Source organism: Electrophorus electricus, chromosome 2, assembly GCF_013358815.1.
Source record: "Electrophorus electricus isolate fEleEle1 chromosome 2, fEleEle1.pri, whole genome shotgun sequence".
NCBI classification, from domain to species: Eukaryota; Metazoa; Chordata; class Actinopteri; order Gymnotiformes; family Gymnotidae; genus Electrophorus; species Electrophorus electricus.
In genome coordinates, this window is record NC_049536.1 from 21,909,006 (window position 1) to 21,935,191 (window position 26,186).

General features: G+C 45.1%; 1 protein-coding gene across 8 annotated transcripts in view; it reads right to left on the reverse strand.

The window, feature by feature from the left end:
- Positions 1–14,941: 14,941 nt before the first annotated feature.
- The window catches only part of spock1 (SPARC (osteonectin), cwcv and kazal like domains proteoglycan 1), a 183,893-nt gene continuing 172,648 nt past the window's right edge, over positions 14,942–26,186 (reverse strand). For all 8 annotated transcript variants that reach the window (XM_027007199.2, XM_035523812.1, XM_027007197.2 and 5 more), the window contains 5 exons: positions 19,306–19,422; positions 18,893–19,114; positions 18,709–18,771; positions 16,910–17,047; positions 14,942–16,281 (listed from right to left, as the gene is read on the reverse strand). In XM_027007199.2, the coding sequence (XP_026863000.1) occupies positions 16,085–16,281; positions 16,910–17,047; positions 18,709–18,771; positions 18,893–19,114; positions 19,306–19,422 (737 nt within the window). In that variant the 3' untranslated portion in view covers positions 14,942–16,084. The remainder of the gene's footprint in view (positions 16,282–16,909; positions 17,048–18,708; positions 18,772–18,892; positions 19,115–19,305; positions 19,423–26,186) is intronic.

Genomic DNA, 26,186 nt, shown 5'->3' on the forward strand with positions numbered 1-26,186 from the left:
CATGTGAGAGGAGGGATTATAATTTCCTATTTTTTACTTCCTAGTAACGCACGTAGAAACTATGAGCTATCTCTTTCTTATTGGTTAATACCCGTGTCAGTTAGACTTAAACAGGAAGTACGCAGAAATTATATTCGGCGGGATTTCTGGGAAATGTGGTCAACTTTACAGTCCAGGGTTATAGGTAATATAAAACCAGAATTTTTTTGGTCTTTTTTGGTCTTAATTTACGTCAAACATTTAATATTTTTCTGGTTTAATCCATGTTAGGTTACCTCTTGGAATAACTGCAGGCATAACCTTGCCTTGTCTTGTTAGCAGTTTCTGAGCAAACTGTGGCAAATTCTTGCTTAAAACTCAGGTGTCTGGAATCTTTGCCACCTTTACAATATTTGCCAGCTTTCATTGCCAGATTGTATTTACAGATTGCAAAGTGAAAAAAAAAAACGAATGTACAACAAACAAAAGTGGTAGCTGGGCAGTGGTACTTGTAATTTTAAGATGCTTTGGATAAAAGCGTCAGTGAAATGCAGTAAATGTACATGTAAAGTTGGTATTGTATATTAGCAGGCTGGAAATTGTGATGGAAGGTCATAATTTAACACACAGTCCATCCTGGATAATAATAAAAGTCAGCTAAACAGAAACACTCCGTAGTGCCACCACAGTATTGCACATATGGTCACCCAGCCAGCCTAGTCAGAGACTAGTGTGAAGAAAACTCTCCCTCTGCTCCCCACAAAAAGTCTTTTGAAGGTCCTGCCTAAAACCTAGATGAGCTTTCAACACTCTCTGTCCATTTACATATATAATCCTGGTTTTGGTGCAACATATGTTCTGTCTGTCAGTGTTTTTAAATGGTAATGGTTAAATGTATTTATTTATTATTAGTTTTATATATATATATATATATATATATATATATATATATATATATATATATATAGAGAGAGAGAGAGAGAGAGAGAGAGAGAGAGAGAGAGAGAGAGCCTTTCTCAAACTCAAAGTTGCTTTACAAATATCTTTTTTGTTTGTTTTTTACACTCACCTGATGTTTCTAGTTTGTTTAGCCTGTAGAACCCAAATACAACATATATAAAAATGGAATATATTTATTTAGTGTCTCTGACATTTGTCATGGTGTAAACAAATATTTCAGAAGTATCCTTGAAGGCAGAGGTCAGTGTGTTGCAAGTAACTAACACGCTCATTTCCAAGTCCTGACAATAGTTCCAGGTCGAGAGAGACTAGTGTCAAATTTCCAGTCAGTGAAGGCAAGCTCTAAATAAGTCACAACGTGTTATGCGTACGTTTAATGCCATTTTAGCATTATCTCCAACAAAGAAATGGTAGTATTTTTAAGTTTATATAGCTCACGATTGCTTGAGTAGTATAGCTAGCTTTAATTCTATGACAGCAGGCTATCGGTGAGGCCTGCTTATAGGAAGATTGGGACCCCGCCCAGTCTGTCCTCAGCCAGGACTGATAAAAACCCGTTTAGTTGGTTTTTGAGCAGTGTTTTATAATTAAAATTAAAGTCACTTTTTTTGTCGTCATTAATTCATGAAGTTATGTGTGATACCTTCCCGCCAGCAGCATCCGTCTGGCGGCGGCGGCGGCCACGTTGCCTTTTGTTTATGTCTTGCGTTTCTGTTTCATGTGTTTGGGTTTGGTACCACGCCTCGCACCGGTGGCGCCTGGTGAGGCTCATTCGCCGTCATCTTCATGTGGCGTTTTGTTATGTTGTCCCGTGTTAAGCCCTTTGTGTTAGTGTGATAGATTGTCGGTCTGTAACGTTTCGGTGGCTTAGTTACGGTTCCCGTGTACGATTCCATTCGGTTTCGTTTAATCGAACTCTTTAGTTGGAGACTCACGTTTGATTTCTTCTGTTATTTCTACAGTTATCAAGTCATCAACGTCATCAAATTATGATGTTACTAAAGTCTTGAATTGTTCATTTAAGGTTATTCAACAAAACAACAGCAACTAAAGGGAAATGGTTAAGTGAAATAATGACAGCTAAATTATCTGATATAGTAAGTGAAAATGTAGCTCATACTCCTTATTTGTACTGCACAGCTTAAGGCTAGCAAATAATACAAAGGTTTCAGTCATTGCTTTCTAATAAGACAGAATGTAAATTGTAAGAGTATATCTTTTTCTCAAAAACATGTAAATTATTGATCCCCAAGAAACAAATCTCTTTACCAAAGTTGCTGCCATGTACATACTTAACAAAGTATTACATAGGTCATACAAATAATAGTATGATCCCCAGAATCGTCCAGCCAGAAGACTGTAGAGGTTAGGAGGTAATTTTGTATTCACCTCTTACCTCATGACGCACGCAAGATTGTTTGTGTGTGTGTGTGTGTGTGTGTGTGTGTCTAAGTGTAGCTTACCGAGGCTTGTATACAGCCCTGACATTCACCTCTCCAAAATCTACACGTTGTGTATGAGTGGGCCGGAGCAGTGAGAGAACACTGACTGTCTGTCCCCAAACAAGATCCGACCAAACTGAGGCAATTTAAGGACTGCTTTCAGAAGAAGCACAATGCTACAAACATTTCTATGAATTTCAGCCTATATTTATAGAGAGGCTTTTAAGGCGTTTTAATGTAATTTTGGAGAACACAGCGAGAATAGAATGCCATTATGAATTTTTTTTTTGGAATTTGCATCATGCTAAAATATACATGCATAACAAGTATTAAACATTTTAAATTGTTTTTAACTTGTGCTGTTGTTTGCAGAACTGACAGAGTATATACACAAGTAGATTTATAAAGGCAGTCGCATATAGAGTGTGATTGGAGTAATATGTTCAAATGGGCCAGAAGCCCCCTGTTATAAACTGTAAAGATGCCTAGGGGATCTTAGCTTACTACATGTTAGTTGTGATCGCTAGAAAGCTTTTCCAGTGAAAATCTGCAGATCAGCTTAGAATGCAGTGTTGGTCTGAGAACTTCTCTGTCTGTCTCTCTCTCTCTCTCTCTCAGTATTAAGCCTACCCTTCTCTCTCTCTCTCTCTCTCTCTCTGTATTAATACTACCCTTCTCTCTCTCTCTCTCTCTCTGTTTCTTAGCAATTTCTGAGAGCAGTGAGCATTGGTTGCAGCCCTTCCTGTCAGTGTGTCTGCATTAGCATGTGAATACAGAGGAACGCATATGGAAGCAAACCTATCCCCCCCCCGCTTCACATAAACCATTTATACATTGTGTTTTGTAAGCAGGGTCCTTACAGGTTTCTTTGTTCAAAATATATCAGTGCAAAAAATACAAATATAAACTATAGTTTGTAGCAAAACATGTATAAATGTAAAGCATCATCAGTGACCATGTAAACAGTTTACAGTTTAAACATAGTAAGTGTAAACATTAGACAGCAGTAAACCTTAGACTAGATGGTGTGACTGCAAAAGCCTGCACACAGTGACGGTGTAGAAATGATGAGTGATTAGAAGTAGTTATGGTTATTGTGTGATGGTTCTGGCTGTTTCTTTTGAAAGACAGTATTATTGTGATTTTCCTCACTGCGAGTGGTATTACCTTTGTCAGTATGTGGTCACAGGGATGACAAAATCCATTTAAAAAACCAATATGCAGAAATCTGAGTTGGGTGGTTGTAGCCTGTTTGAAATAGAGTAACGTTGTTCTGTATAATAGTTTAGAATAGTTTCGAGTAATTTAGCTCTGTAGAATAGACTAGTTCAGAAGATTGACTGCACTTTGTATGCTGGTTGCGAGTCCATTACATTTGTACATTCCTTTTTTTGTCCTAAAATAGAGTGAATTACAGTGAGCTGTAATTACTAAACAATTAATCTGAAATCAGGAAAAATGTTTTTGAGTAACAGTACTCATTTTAAATCCTGCTCTCACTTTGTAATTTATTTTCAGAACTGGAGAGCAGAGCTAAAACTATTCAAAATTGTAATTACCCATGTTATGGTCAAATTGTTCCCATTATTCAATAAGCATTTGAATGTTTATATTATCAGGATCAGGCTGAAATGAAGACTCTTAATTAAAGCCCGTGTGTCTGGTTCTGACCATTTCAGTCATTTTTAATTATCAGTCTGACATAGCCGTTTTTCCATTCGTTTTTCCGTGCATCCTGGTTCCAGTCCTGCTGTCAGTCCCTACCCATGCTACTGTGTGAAACAGAAACCCATTCCTATGTCTGTGTGTATGCGTGGTGTGTTTTTTGGTCTTGCTTCTGTCTTTGCACCTATTAGAGGTTTGTGACGGGTTTGGACTCCCATCCTGGGTCTGCAGACCAGCCCGTCATCGGTCGTCGAAGAGGAGGAAGAGCAGTGGAATAAATAATAAATAAGTAAATAAATAATTAAATAATTAGGGGGTTTTTTTTTGTGCCTTTGCCTATTCGCTAAAACTTGTGACTAGCATCGTGTATGACCTTCTAATTCCTCTTCGACTACGCTTTTGCCTTCTCCTTTATTCCCCTTATCTTCGTATAGAAGTCTTTGTGGTAGGTACACTGCTGGTATGGAGAAGCTGTTGTTTCTCTTGGGTTTTGGTTTTGTCCTCTGTTTCTGTTGGAAACAGAGCTGGAGTAGTGCCCTGTCTGTTTCTTTTTGGCTGGAGTAGATAGCAGTTGTTTTATTTTTATTGTGGGTTTTGTTTGTTGTGCTGGCCCGGGTCACGCCCGAAGCGAGTGCACCAGTCACTGGGATATTTGTGTCTACTATTCTGCTACTCGACATGCTCAGGTTCAGGTTTTTCACCTGTCTCTTCACTTTTAGATAGCCATTACATAGCCGTTATTGAATCACAGCCCTGTGCTATGGCCTCACCGCCTAGAGGGGGTCGTAACACCACGAAGGAGCCCATCAAATTTAAAGATGTCTGTACAGCACTTGGATGTGGCCACACTGATGCCCTCAGACAGCTGTTCTGGTTGTGGCCACACTGATGCCCTCATACAGCTGTTCTAGTTGTGGCCACACTGACACCCTCATACAGCTGTTCTGGTTGTGGCCACACTGATGCCCTCATACAGCTGTTCTAGTTGTAGCCACACTGATGCCCTCATACAGCTGTTTTAGTTGTGGCCACACTGATGCCCTCATACAGCTGTTTTAGTTGTGGCCACACTGATGCCCTCATACAGCTGTTTTAGTTGTGGCCACACTGACACCCTCATACAGCTGTTCTAGTTGTAGCCACACTGACGCCCTCATACAGCTGTTTTAGTTGTAGCCACACTGATGCCCTCATACAGCTGTTCTAGTGGTGGCCACACTGATGCCCTCATACAGCTGTTCTAGTTGTAGCCACACTGACGCCCTCATACAGCTGTTTTAGTTGTAGCCACACTGATGCCCTCATACAGCTGTTCCAGTTGTGGCCACACTGATGCCCTCATACAGCTGTTCTGGTTGTGGCCACACTGATGCCCTCATACAGCTGTTCTGGTTGTGGCCACACTGATGCCCTCATACAGCTGTTCTAGTTGTAGCCACACTGATGCCCTCATACAGCTGTTCTGGATGTGGCCACACTGATGCCCTCATACAGCTGTTCTGGATGGGACAAAATAAAATCTTTACAGTAATCAAGACTGTACATCACTTTGCTTGCACACCATTGATTGAGTTAATCTATTGTGTTTCTCTGGAAACCTTGTGCTTTCAGAGTTGTGGAAACTAGAATCAGAACAAGTCAAACATAAAGCAAGCAATTACAATATAAGCTGATTTCTGTATTTTATTTCTATATTCCATGTGTGAGGTATATTAATAAATCACATTACATAGTACTTTTGTTCTGTACATGTTCCGTCTGTTGTAGTTCTTGTAATTAGTTTGCTTGTAGTTTCCTCGTGGTATTTTTAAAACCTGTATGATCCCATTAAAATGATGATGGCTATTCCATTGCTCCTCCTAAGACAAGCTTTATTGTTAATTCTCTATTCTCTGTTTACCATGTTAATACTGAAAGGTTTTATATATTTTGGTTTAGAGCCCAATAGCAAACACATAATTCACCTTTTATGATTAACCTTCTTATTTAAAATAATAATAATAATAATAATAATAATAATAATAATAATAATAATAATAATAATAATAATAATAATTTCCGTACTGCCCCTGTCGACCAGTAGATGGCAGCATTGGCGCACTCTGAACATTAGGACTTAGCGCTGTCCCTGGGCTCTGTGGGGTCCTCGAGGATCGAACACATCGTGACGTCTGGAGATGCAGGTTCATTTCAGTCTTCTGTTCTGTAATTTCCCATTGTGGAATAAATCTGCGCTGCTGTTTAAGATTAATACCAGTTATTATGTCTGCTGGGCAGAAAATCTGTTGGCTGGTCTATAGGGGGCTGACCTTTGTTTTAATGATGCTTCAGTAACGAAGGACCCAGTAATTTAAACGGAAAATTGAAATGTCTTAGAACACAGTTCTGCTTGTAATTATTACAATCAACAGGCTATATTGGACCCAGTATATAATTTTCACTGCCTTTGTAATGCAGTCTAGTGCCGGAAAAATGGAAAAGAACCTGAATCTGAGTCCCCCCATCCACAAATCAACACCCTGACGCTCATTTCTAAGTGATCCTCCAGGGGCCTGCCTAGAGGACAGAGGCACACAGTTCAGCCCGAACTAAAGCCCCTCAACAGAACTCAGCAGTATAATATATAACAGCAGAAACTGTTATATATATGATCCAAGCACAGATGACTTTTTGCTCCACTCACTTTTTTAGACAACAGTTCTAATCATGCAGGTTCATGACGTGTCTCCACTGCCAATTCAGGAGGACGGGACAGAGCACTGAAGCGGATCACGGGGGGGAAACGTTTCTAGAGATTTCCTGGGTCCTTTGGAGCAGGGAATTGTGTGGTAACGGCTAAACATAGGAAGTGCACCAGCTCACTCCATTTGGGCAAATAATGAGCTAGTAGGATGTGCCTAATGAAGAGGTTTCCTGCACCATCCAAGCCTCCATTCTGTTTCTGCGTCATACACACTCACACACCCACACACATCATTTCATCCTACTTAACTCCTGTAAGTGGCCAGAATGAAATGATGCAGCTAGGTGTGGGGTTTTTGTTTGTTTGTTTTTATTTGTTTGTTTGTTTGTTTTATTTGTTTCTTTATTTAATTTGACAAGCGCACTTGAGACACAAGTCTGAACCGATTGACGGTGTAATCCATCACTCTCCGTCCACATTATCCATGCTGGTCGTTGCTGTCAGTGAGAGCCGCTCACCATGCCACCACGTCCGTTCATTCTCCTGCCTCCTCAGCTCAGACGGGGGGGGGGGGGGGGGGGGGGGGGGGGGAAGTACCTGTCAGCCATCACATCGACTATGTGATGCCTGCTGTCCAAACACGCACCATAATAAATTAGGTGCAGTGACTCTACGCATACGGTGGCCTGCTACCACACACCTCGTCAGTGGGTCAACACTGCTCCCTGTACCTCACCTTGCAGGCTGTGCACTGGGACTACCCTTCATGCCATACAGGCTGAACAGGGTGACCGGGGTGGGGGTGGGGCCCCACACGCTGACGCTTGTGGAGGAACTGCATTACTCTGGACCACATGGCTCTGCAGGGGATGGTGAGGACAGCCCACCACAGCACTGAGGTCACACACCCAGCACTCCGGGAGCCGTACGCGGAAGGCAGAGAGGAGCGTAGGACATCCCACCCGCCTCACCGCTGCCATCCAGACAGCTCAGGAACGCAGGAGAACGCAACAGGACGTGAACCCTCATGCAGCCACACAGACTAGCGTACCACCTCCAATAGAGCTGCACTGTCATGTAAAAGATCATGGACAATAATATATTATATCTAATGACACATTACTACTACTGCCACCCCGGTGTGTGTGTGTGTGTGTGTGTGTGTGTGTAAATTCACTTTTTGTACTTTTGCACATCTATATATATTATCTGTATATCTGTATATAAGACTTCCATCACAAAAGACTAGAAGGCAGAGCCTGACGAGATCCTTTCATTACTAAACATCATTTTTAGACACAGCGTATTTTGTTTACACAATACATGGGACGGGTTCAAAGGCTGTGATACGTCAGCACAGTGACAGAGACGCTGTCATCTCAGCTGAAAATGCCACTTTGACCAGGCCAGTCGTTGAAGTGCCATGCAGGCATAGAGGAGAGTCTGGGAGTGTTTTGCTATCAGCACGTGTCTGTAATAAAGGCTGTGAACATGAGGATAACAGTAGAGTCACTGAAATAAACAGAGAGATCACCTTGGCCAGGTAGGTGTCAGTACCAACACACACACACACACACACACACTTCTAAGCACCATCAGGTCCCCTCTGCTTCATTCTCCATCTGTGGCCATCTGCTGAGTAGACTGAAGGAGAAAGGGACAGTGACAGTGAGTGAGTGTGTGTGTGAGTGTGTGAGAGTGTGTGTGAGAGTGTGTGTGACAGTGAGTGAGTGTGTGTGTGAGTGTGTGAGAGTGTGTGTGAGAGTGTGTGAGAGTGTGTGTGAGAGTGTGTGAGTGAGTGTGTGAGAGTGTGTGTGAGAGTGTGTGAGAGTGTGTGTGAGAGTGTGTGAGTGAGTGTGTGAGTGAGAGTGTGTGTGAGAGTGTGTGAGAGTGTGTGTGAGAGTGTGTGAGAGTGTGTGAGAGTGTGTGTGAGAGAGTTTGTGAGTGAATGTGTGTGTGAGAGTGTGTGAGAGTGTGTGAGAGTGTGTGTGAGAGAGTTTGTGAGTGAATGTGTGTGTGAGAGTGTGTGAGTGAGTGTGTGAGTGAGAGTGTGTGTGAGAGTGTGTGAGAGTGTGTGTGAGAGTGTGTGAGAGTGTGTGAGAGTGTGTGTGAGAGAGTTTGTGAGTGAATGTGTGTGTGAGAGTGTGTGAGAGTGTGTGAGAGTGTGTGTGAGAGAGTTTGTGAGTGAATGTGTGTGTGAGAGTGTGTGAGTGAGTGTGTGTGAGAGTGTGTGAGTGAATGTGTGTGTGAGAGTGTGTGAGAGTGTGTGTGAGAGAGTTTGTGAGTGAATGTGTGTGTGAGAGTGTGTGTGAGAGTGTGTGTGAGAGTGTGTGAGAGTGTGTGTGAGAGTGTGTGTGAGAGTGTGTGAGAGTGTGTGAGAGTGTGTGTGAGAGAGTTTGTGAGTGAATGTGTGTGTGAGAGTGTGTGAGAGTGTGTGAGAGTGTGTGTGAGAGAGTTTGTGAGTGAATGTGTGTGTGAGAGTGTGTGAGTGAGTGTGTGTGAGAGTGTGTGAGTGAGTGTGTGTGTGAGAGTGTGTGAGAGTGTGTGAGAGTGTGTGTGAGAGAGTTTGTGAGTGAATGTGTGTGTGAGAGTGTGTGTGAGAGTGTGTGTGAGAGTGTGTGAGAGTGTGTGTGAGAGTGTGTGTGAGAGTGTGTGAGAGTGTGTGAGAGTGTGTGTGAGAGAGTTTGTGAGTGAATGTGTGTGTGAGAGTGTGTGAGAGTGTGTGAGAGTGTGTGTGAGAGAGTTTGTGAGTGAATGTGTGTGTGAGAGTGTGTGAGTGAGTGTGTGTGAGAGTGTGTGAGTGAGTGTGTGTGTGAGAGTGTGTGAGAGTGTGTGAGAGTGTGTGTGAGAGAGTTTGTGAGTGAATGTGTGTGTGAGAGTGTGTGAGTGAGTGTGTGTGAGAGTGTGTGAGTGAGTGTGTGTGTGAGAGTGTGTGAGAGTGTGTGTGAGAGTGTGTGTGAGAGAGTTTGTGAGTGAATGTGTGTGTGAGAGTGTGTGAGTGAGTGTGTGTGAGAGTGTGTGAGTGAGTGTGTGTGTGAGAGTGTGTGAGAGTGTGTGAGTGAGTGTGTGTGAGTGAGAGTGTGTGTGAGAGAGTGTGTGAGTGAGTGTGTGTGAGAGTGTGTGTGAGAGTGTGTGTGAGAGTGTGTGTGAGAGAGTTTGTGAGTGAGTGTGTGTGAGAGTGTGTGAGAGTGTGTGTGAGTGTGTGAGTGAGTGTGTGTGTGAGAGTGTGTGTGAGAGTGTGTGTGTGAGAGAGTTTGTGAGTGAGAGTGTGTGAGAGAGTTTGAGTGAGAGTTTGTGAGTGAGAGTGTGTGTGAGAGTTTGTGAGTGAGAGTGTGTGTGTGAGAGTTTGTGAGTAGAGGAAAAGGAACAGTGACAGTGAGTGTGTGTGTGTGTGTGTGTGTGTGTGTGTGTGTGTGTGTGTAGAGGCTTGTTCAAGGGCACTTCTCTACTATCTATTAACCAGATGTGTATGGGTAATAAATTGTCTATATGAAATAATTTCCCCATTCTTTGTCTTATCTTCTTCTTCTCCCTGAGAGCCATTTATCCTCTCTACCCTGTATGTGCGCACACACACACACACACACACACACACACACACACACACACACACACACACACACACACACACACACACACACACACTGTCCAAGGTCTCTGGCTTTCACCAAAAGAAAAAAGAATCAGCCGGTACAGAACATGTATAGACATAACAAGCGCTCGGTGAAGTCTCAGACAGTCACGGGCGCCTCAGACTTTTCTACAGCAAAATGTTCCTTATGCACGGGACGGCACGGCACGCAGTATATTCCTTAAACCAACCCCAGAATCAGTGATGTACTACCACTTAGTGCCTAGTGTGTTTCAACACGATGGGATCCAACACAGCACATGCGTTGTGTGCGTGCGCGTGTGCGCTGATGACGCGACAGTACCCCGTGCGGAGCCGTTTCTTGCTCCCACAGGCAGTGCACGCGGACGTGTGTCACTGCCTTGCTGTGCTCTGCTTTCGTTTGTCACTCACTTATTCCTCCACCATTCTTCACTCTGATCTCCACAGTAGCATTCCTGTCACATTCTGCCCTCCCCTCCCCTCCTCTCCTCCCGCGAGAGACGCGGTAAGGCTTCACGCTCCTGCTCTGAAATATCAAGTGGAATAATGAAGAATTTAAGAGCCACAAAGTCAGAAATATAACACCGCGTGTTAGAACCGGTTTGGGGACCGGTGGTGCGTTGGGTTCCGCACAGCCGACGGGTCTTTGGGCTTGCTTAACACTGCTTATTAACACACTAAAACACGTCCATTTAAAGAGGTGGCGTTTCATATATGCGTGCGTGTGTGTGTGTTTCACAGTAAAGGTCGCAGTCACAAGGGGACAATGATGCGAATGCAAAGTTTTGCCCACTGTGGAATTTTTGTGCCACTATTGCGTGTGAAGTCGAACTAGCAGATCGCGTTGCACAAATGTTAGCGCAACAGTCGATGCAGGCCGAGTCCACGTTAATACACCTCGTAGCATAACAAGATAACACTGTACTGAAGTCAGCTCGCTGAAACTCCATACATTAACCCACCGAGTTTGTTTTGTGTTAATATGGCCTCCTGAAGCATCGATCACTGTATAAAAAGAAGCAGCCCTGGTGATTTTCCTTTTTTCCCATTCTGCCAGTCATAATCGCTAATAATAGCTCAATAAAACCGAGTCGTAGCAATTGCATGTTTCTCTGGAGAAAACACAAGCCTTGGCATATGCTGCATCTATCCACCGTACACAAGGGACGTTTAAAATGTCTCTTTATTTTCTGACAGCGTCTGAGCGGGAGAAAAGTGACATGCTGAAAACGGGCATTTTAAACGCTCCAGATGGCGGGAATCCCCCCGCCGCTTCCTGTGAAAAGACTGCGGTGCGGCTGTCTGCGCTTGGCTGCTTTTGTCTTAGGTGAGATGGCCATTACGTGACGGAGGAGTTCGGAGATCCCAGCTAGGACTCCTGCGGCAACGAGAGCCGTTAGAGGCCTCCAAGTGGAGCACGGGACGAACGCAGCGAACGAGAGAACGTGGCGCGGTGTGTGCATGAAAGGGAGAAGAAAGGCAGGCAGAGAGAGAGAGAGAGAGAGAGAGAGAGAGAGAGAGAGAGAGAGAGAGAGAGAGAGAGAGAGAGAGAGAGAGATAGATAGAGAGAGAGAGAGATAGAGAGAGAGAGAGAGAGAGAGAGAGAGAGAGAGAGAGAGAGAGAGAGAGAGATAGATAGAGAGAGAGAGAGATAGAGAGATAGAGAGAGAGAGAGAGAGAGAGAGAGAGATAGAGAGAGAGAGAGAGAGAGAGAGAGAGAAGACTAGGGAACGACAGATGAACCTGTTATAGGCAGAGAGAGGTGGACAGGCGGAGGAATGAATTTTACCGCCTGCCCCACGAATGGACGAACGGAAGCGCAATGCGGGAATTAAGGTGTGTCAGGTGGAGAGAGAGCGCGCGGGTGGCACAGCGCGAGCTCGGGGCGTCAGAGAACAACAGCAACAGAACAACACCTCGAGACGAAGGCGCACAGCGGACGGGACATCGCTTTACTCCTGTCAGGCCGAAGTGATCAGCCTCGGATGCTCGATGCGCTACCGGCGCGGTGAGGACGTTGAGAATAAGCGGTTATGATGGGTGGCTCGCCACGTGCTTCCCGTGGAGAGATGAAGAGCAAATCCAAGGTACTTGTATCCTATCAATACTGTGCCACGGAGAGCTACTTCAGCTGGCTGAACCGTGAATGATGATGGTAAGGACTTCAGAAGAACTTGTCACAATCTGCTGTGTTCAGAATAATTTAAGTGAGCAAATTCCCCATTAGCAAGTTTCCATCTGCATGTCAGAGGCTTCTTACCCAATCAAACGAGAGTAAAAAAGGACCGCGAGGAGGTGGACAAGGACAGACTCCAGATTTATTCAGACAAACATATTCTCGTGGAACCGTTATACATTTAAAGTAAAATAAACAGGGAAAAAAATCAACAACAACAACAAAAAAAAAACCAAACAAATAAAAATCCAAAAACCCAAACCAAAACAAATAAAACAAACCAAAATAGCTCAGCTCAAAACATCAACATTCCAGTGTGACTCAGGAGCATGGGGAAAGGGGGCGGGGCTAAGGGGGCGGGGAAAGAAGACAGGCATAAAACTGAGAACACTAGAGAACACAGAGTTAGTGGAGGAGAGGAGCTACACTACAGTCAGGACTAGAGGGGACTTATACACCCAACCTCTGAATGCAAACAGACAAAGCCACACTACCGTATTATATTACATCATTTTAGTACTCTTAATTAAGTCTTTTTTTTTCCTGCTGTTATTATTGTTATCTTTACAAAGTAAAAAATATAGAGAATTAACAAAGAAGACTCTTGCAAATATGGCCATTTACTGTAATCTGTGTATCAGTGGTATCTGCAGTAGCATTAGCAGTACTGTTGTCTGTGTTTGTGCGTGTGTTAAACAGGTGACTATAAGAGAGAGAGAGAGAGAGAGCGTGCGCTCCGCGCAGGACACCAGACGTCTGGGCTGGACGAAGGAGGGGGCGGGGGGTTTGCACCGTAATGCCCTGCTTCCATCAGACAAGGGCAAAGGTCAGCAACCTTGTCCCTATTACACATATTTAGAGGGCAGACGGGGCAAACAGAGTTACTGCTGGTGTAGGTCAGTGTGTTTGTGTGTAGGCCAATCATCAAAATCAGCAAGTCGGTGCTGGTGTCTGTCATCAGAGATAGATAGTGAGAGTTCATGACGTGGTCCTGAAGGGCCGAGGGAAAGAACGCCAGCCTCATCACAGACACGCTTCCATTGGGAGAAATCGGAAATATATATCTGCGTATATTTAGTGTGTTTTTAAAATCTCAGCATATGTTACAAGCTCAGCGATTGTAAATGAAATAAATGAGACTCACATGGAAGGAAGCACATAGAGGAGGGAGAGAGAGAAGTGAGAGAGTAAGAGAAGAGGAGATTAGAGAGATGTATGAGCAAAAACAAGAAGTGAGATGAGACTTTGCATTCTGCATACACACACACACACACACACACACAGAGACATACACACACACACACACACACACACACACACTACACCACACCACACACAGAGACACACACACACAGCACACCACACACAGAGACACACACACACACACACACACACACACACACATAGATAAACATCTCAGGGGCATCAGACTAAACTAACGCGGGAGACATTAATAACACAACAACAGAGGATACGTGCGTCTAGGCGACAGAGAGACTGAACTGAGCTAAAGTGATTGGATCAGACAGTAAGTCTTCCCATCAGTAATGCAGTTCACAGCAATCTGTCTGTGCGCTGATCAGAGAACAGAGGAAGGGTTCTGATTTGACTACGCATTAAGCCCTGTGCTCACGGCTAGACCATGTGTACCCATCAGTCCACCCTATCCACACACACACACACACAAAGCAAAAATGAAAAGAGAGTTTTGAGGCGCTGACAGCTCCAATTCAAAACAATGCTACTGGACGGTGCTCACGGCAGAGGACAGCAGCAAAAGCTCGGGCTGCTTCCGTTTTCCTCGACCAGCTGTCAAGTCTAAAAGGCTGCCTGCACTTTGAGAAAAGTCATTTTTCCTACCAAAAGCACCACAGCAAGGTTAACAAAGGCGGCTGCCGTGACACTGAGGGGGAGGGCCAGGTCTCAGCGCAGTGGCTGAGAAGGTGTGTGGGGGAGCAGTGGAAAGGGCAGGGTGAGGGACACACACACACACACTCACACGCGCACGCGCATGTACGTACACACACGCACATACACACACACACACACGTACGTACACACACATGCACATACACACACATACATACACACGCACACACACACACTCACACACACGCACGTACACACACACACACACGTACGTACACACACACGCACGCGCATGTACGTACACACACGCACATACACACACACGCACACACGTATGTACACACACACGCACATACACACACGTACATACACACGCACACACACACACGCACGTACACACACACACGCACGTACGTACACACACACACGTACGTACACACACACACAGTCACACACACACACACACAGTCACACACACAGTTACACACACACAGTCTCACACACACACACACATTCACACACACACACAGTCACATACACACACACACACACACACAGTCACACACAACCCACCAAGAAGGATAGAGTAGTAAAAAAAAAATTCCTACTACAAGTATATTTTATATAGCAAAGGATTGTTTGGCTAAATTATAATGAATGTTCCTTTCTGTTTTTCATTCATGTTTGATCTGTAGATTGTGGAACACGGGGTTGTGACTGTCAGAGGGGTGGCGCTCAGGTCTGTAAAACACAAACACACGCACATACACAGACGCATGCTTGGAGGCTGTCGGCAGCACTGTGCCAACCATCCAGAGAAAGAAGGAACGCGATAGCAGCAGCTAACAACAGCTTTATCACAGAGCGAAACGCATCGCACGCTCGTCGGCTTTCCAGAGGCTCCCAACCAAAATAATAAAAACAAAAACAAAACACCAGCGCTTTGTCACCTCCACGTTGGGGAACATGCACAGGCCCGTTGAGGTTCTCACTAAAGCCTTCTAGAACACTCCAGAACCCTTGGGAAATCTCCCGCACCTCCCAGGACAGAATATCTACATCTACGAGAACGTTTGAGAACTCCCCCCATCCCACCCCCAGTGACAAAAGGCTGCTAGAACATGCAGGGGTTTTCCAGAAGGCCTGCGTGGGACACTCTGGGGTGGAGGGAGACGGAGCACAAAGCGTCACGCCTCATCCGTCTGAGAAGAAAGAGAAATATTTACAGCCATGGCTCTCAGATGGCTTCGGCTTCGCACTAGAAGCTCTAGAGAGAGAAAGAACAAAGAAGAGGGTTACAGACTCCTGTATAAGAAAACAGGAAAGAAGAAGGGATGAGAGGGAGAGGAAAGAGGATCAGGAATAACGGGAGAGAGAGATGGAGATAGAGAAAAGGATGGCATAGGATCAGAAGTCGCCACTTCCAGAGGAAGACTGCATTAGCTGAAGGAAAAATGGTAACGAGAGTCTTTGCAGGTTTACATTGTTTAGGAGGAACAGAGAAGATGGCGGAAAAGAAAGGAAGTGGAAGAAGGATGAGTGAGCAGGTTCTAAAATGAGAGAGAGAGTCGGGGTCAGACTCGGAGGTGGAGTTGACATTAAAAAGGTCAGATCCAGATTGAACGGTCGGAATGGCTTCAGAACTGTGCATTTCGATGGGCTTCCCTGGTTGGCTGGCAGGAGATGAGGGGGCGGAGCTACCAGATATAGCCAGTCTCATCTTCTTTGTCATCCTCTTCGTCCTCGTCGTCCTCAATGGCCCCGCGGGGGCGGAGCCGGCCGCGTCTGTCCTGTCGGCGTCGGCCGTGCTGTGGAGGTTCGCCTTCCTCTGGGTCATCGAGGAGGATCACGGCTCCGCCACTGCCGAAATCTCCCGAGGTCTCCTGATCCTCCTCTGCATAAATACACGCAGACACGTGCACACACACACGCACGCGTATGCACACAGGAACAGGTGATTGGTGAATTCGGTTAATACTGGAGTAACAGGTGCTGTGAGATGAGATATGAGGGGGGAGATGAATAGAGAGCCAGCAGGGCTCCATTATTTATCTATTATACTCGTCTACTGCGGACACGAGAACGTCACTGTCTGGAGTTATAGACCCACAGATATCTCATTAAACAAGCCTAATACATTCTCTGCACACACACACACACTCACTCTGTCTCTTTTACTCCATCTCTCTCTTTCTCACTCACGATCACACACTCACGAAGCAGATATGCCTCCCTAACACACACATCTCTCTCTCTCTCTCTCTGTGATGTCCTGTATTCACTGGGTGTCTCACAGGGCAAACTACACAAGATTTCATGGGCCACGTGTGAATGGCTTTGTGTATTTTAATCGGGCGATAGTGATGCGATCACTAGGGTGTGTTTGTGAGCATGGGGCAGTGATGTGATCACTAGAGTGTGTTTGTGAGTTTGGGACAGTGATGCAATCACTAGGGTGTGTTTGTTAGTGTGGGGTGATAGTGATGTGATCATTAGGGTGTGTTTGTGAGTGTGGGTCCTACCACAGACGGGGGGGCCTTGTTTTCTGGAGCCTGCAATCTCATTGCCGTACTTATCAACACACCAACACTGGCCTGTGCTGCCATGACACTGCATAGACTTAAAGTAGCCATCCTCCGCACAGCGTGGGATATACGCACCTAGAGAGAGAGAGATGAAAGGGGAGGGAAAGAGAGAGAGGGAAGGAGAGGATGGAAGGAGGAGAGAGAATAAGGAGAGGAAAAGAGAGAGAACGAGAAGCAGAGTGAGAGAAAAGTGTGAGAGAAAGAGAAGGACATAGAGAGAGTGAGAGAGAGAGAGAGAAGGAGAGATGGAAGGAGGAGAGAGTATAAGGAGAGAAAAAGGGAGTGAGAGAAAAGAGAGAGAAAGAGAGAAGGACACAGAGTGAGAGAGAGAGAGAGAGATGGAAGGAGGAGAGAGAATAAGGAGAGAAAAAGAAGGAGAGAGAAGCAGAGTGAGAGAAAAGTGTGAGAGAAAGAGAGAGAAGGACACAGAGAGAGTGAGAGAGAGAGAGAGAGAGAAGGAGAGATGGAAGGAGGAGAGAGAATAAGGAGAGAAAAAGGGAGTGAGAGAAAAGAGTGAGAGAAAGAGAGAAGGACACAGAGAGAGAGAGAGAGATGGAAGGAGGAGAGAGAATGAGAGGAAAAGAGGGAGAACGAGAAGCAGAGTGAGAGAAAAGTGAGAGAAAGAGAAGGACAGAGAGAGTGAGAGAGAGAGAGAAGGAGAGATGGAAGGAGGAGAGAGAATAAGGAGAGAAAAAGGGAGTGAGAGAAAAGAGTGAGAGAAAGAGAAGGACACAGAGTGAGAGAGAGAGAAAGAGATGGAAGGAGGAGAGAGAATAAGGAGAGAAAAAGGGAGTGAGAGAAAAGAGTGTGAGAGAAAGAGAGAAGGACACAGAGAGAGAGAGAGAGATGGAAGGAGGAGAGAGAATAAGGAGAGAAAAAGAAGGAGAGAGAAGCAGAGTGAGAGAAAAGAGTGTGAGAGAAAGAGAGAGAAGGACAGAGAGGGAGAGAGAGAGAGAGAGAGAGAGAGAGAGAGAGAGAGAGAGAGAGAGAGAGAGAGAGGCATAACTAACTGGGCCATTGCTGGTGTTAAAATACATAAATCAATTCCCAAAATATTGTATTTTTATATGGTGAGATAAGAGATCCATTCCACTGCATTATAACTGAGATCGAGAATCAATACTGCAGCTCCCGCACTCCTCGTTCTGACAGATGCCGGACACCAAGCGGCCGAGGACGAACCGGCCTGGCGTCCACATTCACACAGCGGCCAATACGGGAACGCCGACTGGATTTCACCTTTCCAAAATGCGTTTCTTACACCCGCACATGTACACACACACACACACACACACACACACACAAATACAGGCTCTTGAACTGTGTTATGGGCTGAGTGATTAAACAGTTATGAGTGTGTGGGATTATGGATGCCCGCTGGAATGCACAGAGCCGGAGGGCGGGACGCTCAGGGCAGGAGTGACAGCCAGAGTGTGCGTTATTGATCACAGAGGGAAATATCTAGAGTGGACGCACATAAATCACACAGAGGCCCATTAGAATTTAAATCAATTATAAGCACACTTCTGCAAGCATACGTCAGCAAGTCTCACACACACACACACACACACACACACTCAAGCACACACACGCGCACGCACACACTCACATACACAAACCTTTTAATGGATGGTGGAAGTTAACACCTGCTTGCTCTATTCAGCGAGATAAATCAGGGGCTTAATGATTGACATATAAAGCCACCTATAAGAGTAATGATTGACATATAAACCCACCTATAAGAGTCTTCCGTCGGCTTTGACTGTGAATCCTGTTCAACTCATTCTGACAGGGTAGACCTGGTGAATACATAGACACACACACACACATTAGCAAATCCATTCACACTTTAGCACTACGATGTTCAGGAAGTGCCACTAAATGATAAGCCTCTCCCTTTTCTCCCTCTCTGTCTCTCACCGTCCGGTTTTTGGAAGCAGTAGCACCACTCGTTGTTGGAGAGCTTCCCGTCTTTGAAGGAGTCACAGGAGTTGAAGAGTGGCCGCATGCACAGCTCGTATTTGTCCAGATAAATGGCACTGAGTTCTGATTGGTCCAGCAGTAGGTCATAGTTCATATCCAACTTGTTGAACATCCAACCAAGAGAGTCCTTACAGATGGGTAGTATGCTGGTGTCGAAACCTACAGGACAGGAAAGAGACAGGTCTCACCAGCACCCCCTCCCACACACACACACACACACACACACACACACACACACACACACACACTACACACACACTACACACACACTACACACACATACACACACACACACACACACACACACACACACACACACACACACACACACACACACACACAAGGCTTACGTCCTTGGGCGATATCGTTGGCAGAAGTCTTCAGATCTCGGTTTGCATCTAAGTGTAGCACACCGAACCAATCCTTTAGCCTGGAGGCCAAACTCCTCAGATCAGTGTCACTGCAGGCTACACACACACACACACACACACACACACACACACACACACTTCATTATCAAGCTAACAAAAGGAACAATTCTTCTATTACCAGATCAGTAATAGAAAGCCAGAATGAATATGTATCCCCTTTCACAGCTGAATGCCAACAATGCCCATTGAAGTCCTGGATGGGTAGTGACCCAGGACAGCCGGGCGCCACGCAACTCTCTCAGCCTCAAAACAATCTGGACATAAAAGCCCACAAGCTGCCTGGGTTGGCAGGCCGGGCGTGTGTGCGGGTGGGGGCACACGCCGCAGTCTGGTGGAGAGCAGTAAACAGCCTCCAGGATGAGCCGGGCAGCCAGCGTGACCGCACAGGACCGCGATAGGCCAGTAAAGGCAAACGTCATCAGAGGAGGTCCTGACCACCGCACCACCCACGACAACCCGCCTCTCCTCATCGGCTGACGCACCCCGACCCCGACAGCTTCTGTTGGCTGGTCCAAACCAAGTATATCGGAATTGCATCTGGTGCCATCCTCAGTCATCATACTACAACAGCGCTGCGGTCTGAATGTCGGGATCGCCAGTGGAATTCACCCCAGGAAGAGTGCGGAGGAGTCTACTGGAAGCACTGGTCACTACAGCCTCCCAAAACAGAACGTCAGCATCGCGCGGAATTTCACTCTGAAAACGAGTGAGCCTCACGGGTAGTGCATGATTTACACCCAACCTCATCATGTTGGACTACTCCCACAGCCAGTGCCTGTCTCTTTGCTTTTGATTTTCAAGATGTCAGTTTGCATATGTGTGTAATTTCCAAGATGTCAGTCATTCATACCCTCTCTTAGCGTAATTACAATGGCATCTCCTAATAATAAACACACCAGTGGAATCAACCCACTCGTTCGGAGTAAGTGTGTTTCAAATATGAGACAAGGAAATTACTTCTAGAGAATGAATAATCAGAGCAGCACGCTAAAGTGGCACGTATAGTGCGCGCCATCAAAGAGACTTGTACATTTTCAGAATGAAATTATATGGTGTGCGAGCCCTTCACAAACTCCGGTTTTGTGGCCGCGACGCTCGTGAGTCTGCTGCTCTGGAGCTTCATTGTGTTTTGATGCTTGGTGTCAATTTGGAAGCTCTGGTTAGGGTGCATTAGTGTCATAGCACCAGTCTATTTAATTCAACAAGCCAGTGTTCACCACCACTACCCAAAGAGAGAGGGGGGAGAGGGAGGGGTGTGTGTGTGTGTGTGTGTGTGTGTGTGTGTGTGTGTGTGTGTGTGTGTGTGTGTGTGTGTGTGTGTGTGTGTGTGTGTGTGTGTGTGTGTGTGTGTGTGTGTGTGTGTGTGTGTGTGTTTCTTATTCAGTACTTGTTCAAAGCTCCCACCTGCTGCCTCATGCATATATCCCTGCAGGCCCAGTGTGCAGTCATGTCTTGAAACCTGGGTGTGGAATTTTTCTTTTCATCCTTCATCCTTCCCTTATTCTCACTCTCTGTACCCTGCTCTTCTTTACCTCTCGAACCCACTATTCTCTCTATTCTTTGTTCTGTCCATCCTGGATTCCGCGGTGGGTCTGGGCACAGACACATGCGCTAGAATTCGTGATTTGGCAATTATGAATAAAAAAATGCATGAGGTTTTTTTTTTTTTATGTTAATTACATTTAATAAGTAATTACACTAAACAAACAGAAATGGATAAATGCTCATGAGCAGTATGAACAAAGCAGAATACATATTAAATATTATAAACACTAAAGTGTAAAATAAAAGCTATTGGGAATTTAAAGTACTCATTTACATTTCTTGGTGCATGTACAATTTATCTTTGGTAGCTGAATGGCTACCTGCCCAAACCCTTCCAGTAGATGCCAATTTCAGCACTGACCCTGGAGCTCTACTCATGGGTCCAACTCTGATGTGTGCATCTTAGATGCACAGCCCCTATGCATAGCCCAGAACCGCACAGTTCCAGAGCCCATCATTTCCAGAGCTGCCCTCAGTTCCAGAGCTCCTACACTCTAGCAGAGAACACACTCAGGCCTACAGCAATTTGATCTCCGCTCACATATTTATAAGGATTTGTCACAAACATCTTTTGCAAAAGAAAAGAAACATCATAAACTAGACACTATTAGCAATCTGCGCTCCGCATGCCTGAATGCCCAGTCTGAAAAATGCTTTATCAACATTACATTTTATTATTTGCTTTCCACAATACATGTTGTCACTTAAACTGCTTATTCCCTCACCTCTCCTGCACATTCTGTGTGTTATCCTATTTGGTCCTCTTCTGCTCTGGCTCCACCCTCTCTCCACCTTGGCTTCAGCTTCTCATTATCACTCAAACTTGTGTCCCTTAACCTTGTAATCACCGACTCTGTACGTTGTCCATGTTTTCGGTTTCTGCTTAGAGTCTGCCTCATGTTTTAGGTCGTTTGCCTGTTTTCTGGGTTATGAGAATGGACTTGTCTGCAATTTCTCACTGTCTTTGTTTGAACCCTACTGTGGGTCCTGATGCTCAGTCTTGGATTTTCCCCAAAACTCTCTTTGCACACATACACCCTCCTGCCTCCGCCTCACACGTCTCTCATAGCGCTACACTGCTATAATAAAAGTTGTCTACCCAAGATAAAGGTCCCTGCATTTATTTGTTTGAAAACCTTATTTTTTGTGTTTTTGTGATGAGCAGTGTCATATGTGCCAAGACATATTTCATGAGCATGACATGCACTGGCAAATAGAAACGATTCTTGTGAATCCATTCCGCACACAGGCTCTCAAACATGCTAATCGTATTTGCTAGGGAACACATGAAGTAGAAAAGAAATTAAACAGCTTTGTATATTCGGGGTGGGGGTGGGGGGTGGGGGGCTGTGTGGGTGTTTGTGTGTGGTTTAAAAGCAGAAGTATCTCCTGAAAAGGGAGGTGAAACACTCTAAACCAACACAATCCAGCACATCTGATCTAGCCAAATAAGGTATTCATGAATATCTGAATATTAGAGCAAGGTGTGCTTGAACTGATCTGTGCAGGAACTAACACAGGTATGTTACCTTAGTGTGGGAACTAACAAGTGTGCTGGATTAATATGAGAACTAACAGAAGTATTCTGGATAAACATGCAACAGAGGTGTGCTGGATAAGTGTGTTAACTAACAGAGGTGTGCTGGATTAGTGTGTTAACTAATAGGTGTGCTGGATTGGTGTACGAACTAACAGAGGTGTACTGGATTAGGAACTAACAGAGATGTCCTGGATTAGTGTGAGGACTAACAGAGGAGTACTGGAATAGTGTGAGGACTAACAGAGAAGTACTGGAATAGTGTGAGGACTAACAGAGGTGTGCTGGAATAGTGTGGGAACTAACAGAGGAGTACTGGAATAATGTGGGAACTAACAGAGGTGTCCTGGATTAGTGTGGGAACTAACAGAGATGTGCTGGAATAGTGTGGGAACTAACAGAGTTGTCCTGGATTAGTGTGGGAACTAACAGAGATGTGCTGGATTAGGAACTAACAGAGGTGTGCTGGAATAGTGTGAGGACTAACAGGTGTGCTGGATTAGTGTGAGGACTAACAGAGGTGTGCTGGATTAGGAACTAACAGAGGTGTGCTGGAATAGTGTGAGGACTAACAGAGGTGTGCTGTAATAGTGTGGGAACTAACAGAGGAGTTCTGGAATAGTGTGGGAACTAACAGAGGTGTCCTGGATTAGTGTGGGAACTAACAGAGGTGTGCTGGAATAGTGTGAGGACTAACAGAGGTGTGCTGGAATAGTGTGAGGACTAACAGGTGTGCTGGATTAGTGTGAGGACTAACAGAGGTGTGCTGGATTAGGAACTAACAGAGGTATGCTGGAATAGTGTGAGGACTAACAGAGGTGTGCTGGATTAGTGTGAGGACTAACAGAGGTGTGCTGGATTAGTGTGAGGACTAACAGAAGTGTCCTGCCATTTTTATGTTTTCGCTCAGTGGGCTGCTGGATGTTTCCTGGAATCTGCACGCGTTCAGCAAGGCCCTGTGGATACTCCTACTTCTGCTCAGTTGGTAACTGCTGTGTGCTTTGTGCTGCCATAGTAGATACAGCTATCTATACTTCATTCAGTATGTCTGGAGGTACTCATCACAATCTCTGGAACTGCATATGTACCTGTGTGTGTGTGTGTGTGTGTGTGTGTGTGTGTGTGTGTGTGTCCTACTGAAATCTTTACACATTTTCATAAACATTACTCTACTAATGAATAATAAAGCCACAGACATAATAGCCAGTAAAAAAAACACATACAAACCCTCACATACACCCGCCCTCACACACAAATGTGTACACACACACAAAGAAATGACTTGTCACACAGGCAAGCTAGCACAAACATATAAAGACACTCACACTCGGGAACCTTAGTTGTACATGCAACTCACACACTTTTGCAACCAAGTGTGTGTGTGTGTGTGTGTGTGTGTGTGTGTGTGTGTGTGTGTTTGTGGAGGGCTGTTTGCTTGGTGTATGGGAGGAAGTTGTCTTATTTTGTACATATTTATCTGAAATTGAGCTGCGGATTTGAAAAGAGATTTTTTTGTTTGTTTGGGGCCTATATGAATCCTGGCCACGAATAGAGAGAGAGTGGATAAAAAAGAAGAAGAAAACAAGATAGTGAATAGTAATCCGACCCATTCTGGTAGGAGAATGAGAGAGACACAGCTGGGACCCTGTATATGTCATTTCCCTCTGTGTTTATGTGTGTACATGTGTGTGCCCACACACGATCCCCACTCCAATTATAAGTCTGGCAGTGAGAAGATCCATTCAGTAAGGCACGTAGCCTTAGAAAACTATGGAAACTCCTAACATGCCAAACAAATTCAGCTCAGGCTATGAGAGAGAGAGAGAGAGAGAGCGCGCGAGAGGAGGGTGTCTGCTGTGGGTGTCAAGCAGAGCTAGTAACCAGAGACAGTGATGACTGAGCCCACAGACACACACACAGAGAAATGGGAGCGGGAGGGAAGTGACCTCCAAGTCCCAGATCCGGCTGTGTATTGGTACATGCATGTGCACAGGACAGAGCAGGAAGGCAGTTTTGAAGTAGCACTGACGCACTGAAACAAGAATAAAAGCTCTGAGGAACCTCTTCACTGTTAATTAGTGCTGGAGTGGGGTGGATATATACGCTTTGTCTCTTTTATATGGTCTTCTGAACTTAACCTGCTAAAGGGCCAGAAAGCAATAACATCCAACTAATACAGGGAAGAGCGAGGTCAGGACTGAGATAGAGAGAGGTTATGAATGCGATAGAGAGAGGTCAGGTCTCAGATAGAGAGGTTATGACTGAGATAGAGAGAGGTCAGGACTGAGATAGAGAGGTTATGAATGAGATAGAGAGGTGGTCAGGACTGAGATAGAGAGGTTATGACTGAGATAGAGAGGTTATGAATGAGATAGAGTGAGGTCAGGACTGAGATAGAGGTCAGGACTGAGATAGAGAGGTTATGACTGAGATAGAGTGAGGTCAGGACTGAGAAAAAGGTTATAATAGAGAGAGTATAAGTTATGACTGGGAGAAAGATCATGACAGAGAGGATCTGACATAGAGAGAGGTGGATGACTGGGAGAGAGAGGTTATGACTGGGAGAGAGAGGTTATGACTGGGAGAGAGAGGTTATGACAGAAAGGTTTTGACTGGGAGATGAAGGTTTTGACTGGGAGAAAGAGATTGTGACTAAAAGCATCTATGATTGAGAGATAGTTTAGCTTGATGAGACTTTATAAGGATTCATTCTTACATGATAGGTTATGACTGGGGGAGAAAGGCTGTGATTGGATAAGAGCAGCCACAACTGGGAGTGAGTTATTCCAAGATAGAAAAGGAAGGTTCAAACTAACAAGGACTCTCCAAAAGTGTGGAGAATGGTCCAGAGAATCCTCACATGTATTTTATGTCAACAGTGCACAAAGATTACAGAAACAAAACATTCTTCAGCGGAACGTGCATATGATGAAAGCTGTGAAGAACATTTTCTGTACATAACATTCAACACGTGTGTGTATGATGCTTAGGTTAACTTAGTCTCAATGTGTGTGTGTGCAGGTGTGTGTGTGATGCTGAGGTGAGGCTTAGCCTCAACCCATGTGTATGTATGTGAGATAGAGAGAGATAGATAGATAGATAGAGAGAGAGAGAGAGAGAGAGAGAGAGAGAGAGAGAGAGAGTGCGTTGAGGTGAAGTTTAGCCTCTCAGCCTGAGGCTGCATTTATTTCTGGTATCTCACGCTATTGGACCCACTCTGCTTGGTAGAAGAATGAAACCCAGAAATATCCAGTCTCCTAACTTACCACCAGCAAAGCCTGCTACACACACACACACACACACACACACACACACACACACACATTTACACACATACACACAATGATCTCTTGGGACAGATCTCTATGATGGACTGGTTGTGCTCTGTTTGGAATCATTTCTCTCTGTCTAACACACGCACAAACACACACACATACAACTGACAATGTAATTCAAAAAAAGCAGTGTAAGATCAGAGCCAAGAACTACACAGGCGCACAAACACACATAGAGCTGACCAGGTGCGGTATCTCTAGAGCAGGTGGTTCAGTGAAGATCCAGTTGGCCTGAAGCGACTCTCTACCTGCCAGACTCTATTCACAGTGTGCAGGCACGCACACACACACACATACATACACACACACACACACACACACACCGAGTCATGACCATGCATATTGAGATGCATATTCACCATGATCAGCTCCAAAATAAACAT